This window comes from Salmo trutta, chromosome 27 (genome assembly GCF_901001165.1).
Source record: "Salmo trutta chromosome 27, fSalTru1.1, whole genome shotgun sequence".
In the NCBI taxonomy this organism is placed as follows: domain Eukaryota; kingdom Metazoa; phylum Chordata; class Actinopteri; order Salmoniformes; family Salmonidae; genus Salmo; species Salmo trutta.
Window position 1 is genome coordinate 5,448,403 of NC_042983.1, and position 8,326 is coordinate 5,456,728.

General features: G+C 44.3%; 1 protein-coding gene across 1 annotated transcript; it reads right to left on the reverse strand.

The window, feature by feature from the left end:
• Positions 1-1,558: 1,558 nt before the first annotated feature.
• On the reverse strand, positions 1,559-8,124 carry c7a (complement component 7a). Its single transcript, XM_029716414.1, has 17 exons — positions 8,017-8,124; positions 7,707-7,847; positions 7,434-7,575; positions 7,136-7,283; positions 6,866-7,004; positions 6,574-6,717; positions 6,023-6,266; positions 5,551-5,670; positions 5,095-5,261; positions 4,675-4,903; positions 4,244-4,418; positions 3,748-3,835; positions 3,325-3,457; positions 2,893-3,081; positions 2,631-2,733; positions 2,177-2,361; positions 1,559-1,893 (listed from the first exon to the last, which is right to left on the reverse strand). Exons 1-17 carry the CDS (start codon positions 8,035-8,037, stop codon positions 1,709-1,711), a joined length of 2,553 nt encoding a protein of 850 aa, XP_029572274.1. The 5' UTR covers positions 8,038-8,124; the 3' UTR covers positions 1,559-1,708.
• Between the last annotated feature and the right edge of the window lie 202 nt (positions 8,125-8,326).

The following is an 8,326-nucleotide window of genomic DNA, read 5'->3' on the forward strand; positions in this document are numbered from 1 at the left end:
CAGTATTTTGGAAGAAATATGAGACTTCCATTGTTCCCAATTAATACATTGGCTAGCCTATTGGGGATACCCTCATTTAGCTACAACATAAGTAAAAATACTATTGTCAAGTGACAGTTTTTTCTTCTATTATTCTGCCTCTGTAGTCAACTCCTCTATTCGCCATGCCAGTCTTGCAGTATAGAGACATGTTTTGTTCATAAGCAAATGTCACGTTCAAGTGATGCAAGCATATGCATTCAACAAAAAGCCCTGTAGTAGCTTATAAACTGTTGACCGTGACAAACTTAGCAGTGAGTGATGACCATGAAAACACACAAGACTGATGGCTATAGCTATGTTTAACAAGTATATTATTCTTCTGGCTTTATTTAGCTCTATTTGTAATATTTTACCCAGCTTCCTGGCTTGCTAGATTGGCAGCTTGCTAGGTAATCATCCTTCGATGACATCTGCGATGGTGTAGATGATAACCAATTGATTACGTGTTTGCTAACTTGTATGAGCTGCATCTAAAGTCGGACATGATAGTATTTACATACATTTGGATTTGATTTTATGTAAATAAACCGCTTTCTGATTTGGAATTGTACGTGCAACTTTTCATGACTCAGCCGGGAAATGGGTGTACTGTATATGAGTCTCCAGCTGCTTCTCTGCACAGTGCACAGAACTGAACATACCACTGGAGGTCACTGTGTGTCTGTGTATTAGTAAGAATCAGTCAGCCCCCCACCACCCCCACGTTCACCTGCACCACTCTGTGTGCTACAAGGTCCACTCCCCTCACAAGTAGATGGTCCCAGTATTTAGGTTGGGCCTGATTCCAACCCGAGTTAAGCACACATAAACAGAATATAATTCCCTGGAACAATGTGCACATATTTAGATGGCTTTCTTTCATTGATCCCTAATATTCTGACCCTGTTTTCTCGATATATTCTAGTGAATTTAAGGAGAAGTTGTTTTGCAGACAGTAATGGAGGTTTGAGTGTAATGGTAGTGTGCACTGCAGCTTGTGTGCACACAAGCATTCGCACGGGCACACGCACGCACGCACGCACGCACACATACACACACACACACACACACACACACACACACACACACACGCCTGGCCTGCCTTTCACAGAGCTAACAGGCAGCTAGTCAAGAACAGGGATGGAGTGTCAGTCACAGTGGTATTCTTGGCAGATTAAGGGGTGTCTGGGTAATTTGGAACAGAACAACATGTACAGAACATCCCCTACTAAACCAACAGCATGTAGAGAGATGTGGGCAGAATGTGGTGCTCTTCTATGATGTAATGCTATGTTTACCTAAGATACATTTCTGCCTGCTGTGACTTGTCAATCTTTTGAATGGTTCAGGCAAACTATTTATGTATTGTATGGAACTCTAAATTGGATAAGGCAAGAAATGCATTTATAAAACATTTGACACATGGGTCGAGTAGAATTAGCTCTTACTATACTGTTGTGACATGTTTTTGTGTATTGGCACAAAAATAAGCATTATCAATCAATTAGAAAAGCATACAAAAAGAACAAGTCTAATGGGTGGTTAATATACTTCAATGGCTTTAATGTCTTCAAAGCAATGCTTTTGAAGAGTGATATAAAAAAACAGAGATAAGATAAAACAACTGAAGGAGGGTATTTTCTGTCATTATCACAGACATGGCGAGTCGGAGGAGAGGACCCGATTCTTAAGCGCTACATGGTAGTATGCTGACGACTGACACCTTTTCTCCTTTACACCTCCTCAGTCCTGCCTCACACTCGCTCAGTGTCTGGGTGGCACTGTTAGCATCATCCCCCATACGGACACAGACACTCAACCCTGGATCTGAGCACTCAGCCCCGTCCTTACAGCGACACCGGTTTGTTTGTCCTGTTAGAAGGAGACAAGGAGAATGGCCTTGAGAACTGGTGCAGTTTGCACACACTCATGGGAACACACACACACACACACACACACACACACACACACACACACACACACACACACTCACACGCACACGCACACACACACACACACACACACACTCACACACATACATGCTCACGCACACACACACAGTGCAAGAGCATAGATATTCATATTACAGCCTTTACTTGTCTGTGTAACAAAAATGTTGAATACAATTTAAATTCGAGTTAAACCAGAGTCGTACCGTCACAAGTCTCCCAGAACTGGCAGTCGGTGCAGGGTGAAGTTGTGTTGGTTGGCCACTCGCAGGCGCTGTCCTCTGTCAGGTTGTAGCTCCTTCCCAGACAATTTAAGGTGTGCATCTTGCACACGCTCAGTCTATTTGTCCGACCATTCTCAAGATTGTTGGCACACACCTGTAGAGAAGACCTGAACAAAAGAGCAACATAGTTAGCTTGGGGTGAAACCCTGAAACTGCTGATGTGGGGTCAGTTTTGTGTTTCCTCTCCTAATGGTCAAGATTTTAGATCTGTGCCTATGGTGAAATTTGAGAAAGCATAGAGCATATTTAGAGTATGCAGAATATGCAGTCAAAAGGAGCCACTTCTCACATTTATTAAAGGGAGCTTACTTCCTGTATATCTGCAAGTAGTTCGAGTAGTTAAAGTTGCTTATAGACAAAGGTTGGTAAAACATACGTGCACTCATAAGGCATTTTGCAGATACATTTGTCTTTGGCGAGTTTCTCCCATGGTTTGCATTGCCCTGCTGGGCCGTCAAGGTGATCAAGCGTTTTCGGTGCTGGATTCATAAAGGAAAACAAAGACATGTTATTTCATTTGCAATAGCCGAGGATAGAGAATACCAACATTCAGGTAAACTGACAAATAGTAACACATTTCTACATAGGTTGATATCTGGGTGGGAGTTCAAAGTTGCAAAAATGATGCATCAACCTACCCTGGCTACATGTGATGGTGTTGGGGTCCGGTGACCAGTGCAGACTGGAGTCACAGATGATCTCTTTGTCTCCCACTATGTGTCTCCCCTCAGGGCAGGACAGTGGCATACGTTCCCCTATGTCATAGGTGGGCTGCCAGGGAGAGCCTGTGACATCCTTTAGAAGGGACGGGACATGGCACCTGGAGCCTGAAAGAAGGTGAGGGAAATGATCATAATGATGTGTGTGTTTGGTTTTGTGTGTATGTGTGCGTGTGTTCCAGGGAAGGATTCCTGTGTGTGTGTGTGTGTGCGTGCAATAACAACAACAATACAATAACGAAAGCGCCTGGGGTGGCGCTTTTTTCCCCCAATGCGGATTCCAGCTTTAATCTCTTGACGAATCAAAATGGCGCAAATGCAGAGGGCTGTTGTCACTGAAGCACTACTTACTCTTGCACTCTTTGGAAGGCGTGCTCCATGTCTGAGCAGCAGTGCACTCTGCGATCCTTATTCCAATCAGATGGTAGCCCTCTATGCAGGTGTATTCAATCTTACTGCCCACCAGATACACATCTTTTGGATCCTGAGTTTAACAGCACAAATTATGGTCAAACACAGTCCAACCTATCCAGATAATGATATCTACAAATGGAGGAACTGCATTATAATAAGGAGGTTGAAACGGCTACAAAACAGCAGGATGATGTTCAGGCTTTGGAGCCAGCCTTGCGCAACGACATTGTGATTAATTGAATCCCTAAATCAGTTGTGTTAGTGCAAGGTTAGAGCAAAAGCCTGCATGCCCTGTATCTCTCCAGCAGCAGGACTGAAGGAAACAGACAGTTTAGTGGTTATCTGTCCATCAATTCCTACTAGGACATAGCCATTAGGGAGAGGAGGTGGGCTCCTGCAGGTCTCCTTAGGTGGGACGGTCAGGTCAAAGCACTGAGGCTCCATGGTCCTGGAATTAAACACAAACAAACAGACATTCAGCAAGGTCAGTAACAGTGGGATAATATTTTACCTTTATTTAACTAGGCAAGTCAGTTAAGAACACATTTTCAATGACGGCCTAGGAACGGTGGGTTAACTGCCTTGTTCAGGAGCAGAACGACAGAGTTTTTCCTTGTCAGCTTGGGGATTCAATCTTGCAACCTTTCGGTTACTAGTCCAACGCTCTAACCACTAGGCTACTTGCCGCCCCAATATGAAGGCTGAAGTTATAGAAGACAGCAATGTGTTGCTCATGCGTGGCTTTTTCAACACTGTCTTTGTTATCGTTAAGTATGCCATGTAATTTATTTGTTGTGTAGTGTTCATATATAAAGTCTTATCACTAAGTAAATAGAGAAGCAGCAGTAGTTCTGACTGGAGGTATTGCAGGTCTTGGTCGTCATTGCAGCCTGTCGTCTCCCTGACCTCTCCGTTGCAGTGATGGCCACCTCTTTGAGGTGCGGGGTTACTGCATGCACGTGTTCGTGACCTCTGACCTCCGGAGCAAGAAGTCCAGCCAGACCAGCAAGACCAGCTGCCATGTATCACCCCTTAGAGAGGGAAGGAGATAGAGAGGGAGGGGGACAGAGAGAGTGATGTAATGTAGAGTTGTGGTGAAAGGAAGACACAGAGTGAAAGGGAAAGGAAGGACGGAGAGAGAGAGAGAGAGGTTATGGGTCCATATGTAATCTGGATGTGAATGTAGAGAATGCCTGCAAGCACCCAAGCAAACTTCAAGTTTGCGAGAAACAAATACACAAATGCCATCATCTGGAGTATCCACACGGCGTGTCAAATGTCACCTACCCTCCTGCCCCTCCACCTCCTTCCCCTTCTCACAGGCCAGTCCGTCTGTCCCAGGTTTACAGATGCAGCTACACTTATCCCCAGCCATCACCACCAGGCCGTTGTTCCTGCATGGCTGGCAGCGGCATGGGTGCCTCTCATTCAGGTACTGCTCTATGGCACGCTTCAGGTGGAACCTCTTCACCCCAGCACACTGCACCTCCTTCACCAGCTCATACAGAGGCCTCATCTGGAACCATTCACACCAAACACAGGGAGGAACCAATATAGCAAGCCTTTTCCCAAGACAAAGTGATGAATTATTGTTTCAAAAGCTGTAACGTGACTCTGTAGTCCTTTTTCATTTATGATTTCATTACTTAACCTATTTTCAGATATTGTTTTCGTCCAACAATAATCTTTCTCCTGTACCTCTCTCACCTTTCGTTTGATGACTGCAGGGAGGGTCCGCACAGACTCCGCCCAGTTCTTGTACATATCCCAGTTTTTACCTGGAGTGTTGAGGTCCAGAGCCTTGAGGGCTGCGATGTGTGCAGTGGCCCCTCCCTCCACATCCACCTTCTTTACCGTGTCAGACCTACTGATGGCTATTAAAGCAGTAAAGGCATCAGTGATTAGAGTGATCAGGATTTCATTACAGAAGCTTATACAGTTACAGTGCATGATGAGCTACCACAAGGGCTTCTGTATAGTGAATATATATAGTATATTTACTGTAAATATCAATAAATACTGTTGATTCATTTCATTCCATTGAATCTTGAGCCTTCAGAATTACAGTAAGAGATCACTTGATAGCCGTTGTAAAATTTCACACATCTTACATTGTACATCGTCAATATTTGGGGTTTTACATTGTTGCTTAAATAAACTTACATGGGGGGTTGGGTAGTGTATATTCCTTTTCATCCTTCCTACATTTCTCGGTTGTCCATGAAACGAACAGAATCCGGTGTTTGGTCTTGGTACACTCATTATACTTCCACGTGACCTTGGCTGCAGATGCAGAAGGGAGAACGGTAACAACAACAAAAAATCAACACTTGCCAAGGAAAAGTTGGAACCAAACTGTACTATATAAAAGTTGGTTCCAAGGACATCCAATTAAACTCTGACGGCTTAATCGAACCGTTATGATTTACTTTGTTCAAAGTCTTCTTCACCATCTGTTTGCGAGCCTCATGCTCCAACCAATTGGGCCATTGGACCCAGCAGCGTAACCAACAGAGTTGATGTGTTCAAGCTATTGCACTGTTAGTCCCACTACTGTTGTCACAAGAATGATATGCCTGCAGTGTCAACGTTAGGGCAGCCTCAGTCTCAGCTGGAGTTGCCTCAATTGTCTCACCCATCTGTTTGGCTGTTTCCTGGTCGATGCTGAGTAAGGCGTGGAAGTATCCACCCAGGGTCCCCTCAGACAGGTAGTGGGTTCCAAACCTCTCCACCACCATCCTATAGGTAGCGTAGTCGTACACAGTGGGGAGCGTGGCCAAAACCTTCCAGAACTCCTCAGACAGAGAGAGGTATCCTGGGGCATTGTTCTGGAACTGAGCCACCTCCACGTCGTTCTTTACCACCAACAGGTGGTTGTTCTACAGAGCAAAAACAAACCAAAAAAGATCATCTCACAATACCTTTATCACAGTTTTGTTAAATATTGGTTTTAAGTAGATTAAATAATGAGTCAATAATTCTAAACTCTGGAAGACAATGAATGAAAACAATGATAACAATGGATATCAGGTACATAGTGGATGTGAAATAAAATGGAGTCATCCTCACACGTGAACTGCTATGGCAAAGGTCAGGGGTCTGTTGAAAGGCATCTCTTAAGCTCAGCATATCTCCTAATAAAACTAAGATTTATAGAAGACATTTCATCATACAGATCCAACAGACCCTGTTTTTTTCCTCCGTCTGATGAAAGTCATAGTTTTTGTATCCTGTGGTTGTACCCGTCGTTGTCTCTCTCTTGACTTCGTCCTTGGCGTAGGACCAGGAGCTGGTGTAGAATTCATCACTGAAATCATTCTGAACTTTGACCTGTACAGATAGGAATCATATACAGATGTAGGATCTTAGTTTGATCACCCTGTTGCAATTTATATTCTTACATATATTCAGTCCTATGTGCTCTCTTTATAAATGTTTATTTTCACAAGTATGTGAACTTAACTGTGGGACTTTTTACCTCAAAGTTGTACCTCAGAGTGCTCTGGGGCAGCCTGTAGAGGACCTTGTTGTCCCCACTGAAGATAGTCCTGCACTGGCCTCCATAGCTCTTAGTGTTGATCACGCTTCCTCTCTGTTTTCCTGTCACTGCATCAAACCTGGAAATTCAAGGAGAAGGCATCGCACATCACCACAGATGCCCAGGATTGTGTGTGTGTGAGAATGAGAGAGAGAAAGAGAGAGAGAGCGGGGGAGGGGAGGAGGGAGAGAAAGATACCCCAGCTCTTACCCCAGTCCTAGTTTCTCAACATTGGGTGGTGGTTTGTCATTGTTACAAACAGGGAATGTCTTGTCTGGGCCACACTTCAGTTCATCCTGGTTGTCTTCCTCACAGTCCTGATCTCCATTACACACCATAGACTGGCTGATACACTTCCCTGTAGCACACAAGAAACACACACACGCACGCATGTTAATATTTAATGTTCTGTGCTCAACATTTTTCTTACTGGCTCTATTTTTTACATTTTGTTGTAAAATGTACAGAGGATTTTAAATGTATTGTTAATAAAGTTTGATTTAATTACCTGAGCGGCAGCGGAACCTCCCTCCACAGCCTTCCTTCAGGGGGCAGCCTCGAGCAGTCTCGCAGGGCTGGGTCTGAGTGGCCCCTCCACTGCATGGGCTCCCCCCAAACTGGGCATATACCACCATGGCACGGGTCCTAGACTAAAACACATCGATATACCCCAACATTGGTCTAATTTCAATAAAGGGGAATACACATGTTACTTGGTTGCCATTCATGAGTCCAGTGGAGCTCGCAGGCATGACTTCGATTGATTGGTTTGGTTTCTAACCTGTGTTTTAGTGCAGCCATCACACTCTGACCAGTCTCCGTAGGATCCCCACTGGCAATGCACTGGCTCCACACAATTACTGGTTGAGAACATCCCAAAGAAGAGCCATGGCAGACAGATCAGAGAGACTGACAGACGATCCTAAGGAGGAGATGGAATGCTGCAATTCAATTCTGTTTGTATTTTATAACTTTCCAACAGCCTGAGCCTAAATTCCTAACGACTACACAGCAATATTGTTTTGACCTGCGTAGAAATAAACTGAGTATATTAAAAGGAGTAAATAGTGAATCGATGTGAATCATCTTACCTTCATGTTGAGAGTTTGCATGAGCTTTCTGTGGCTGTGGACATTCCAGAGTATTATATTTCTTTCTCTCTCTCGCTCGCTCGCTCGCTCGCTCGCACGCACGCACGCACGCACGCACGCACACACACACACACACACACACACACACACACACACACACACACACACACACACACACACACACACACAGAGATAAATATCTGACCCCTTCCCCATAAGGGGTTAGATACTTGCGGGAAGGGATTCTTGTAAGGAACATTTTTTTTCTCCTTTCCAAGGAACCAGGATATATATTTTCAATGTGTTGGAC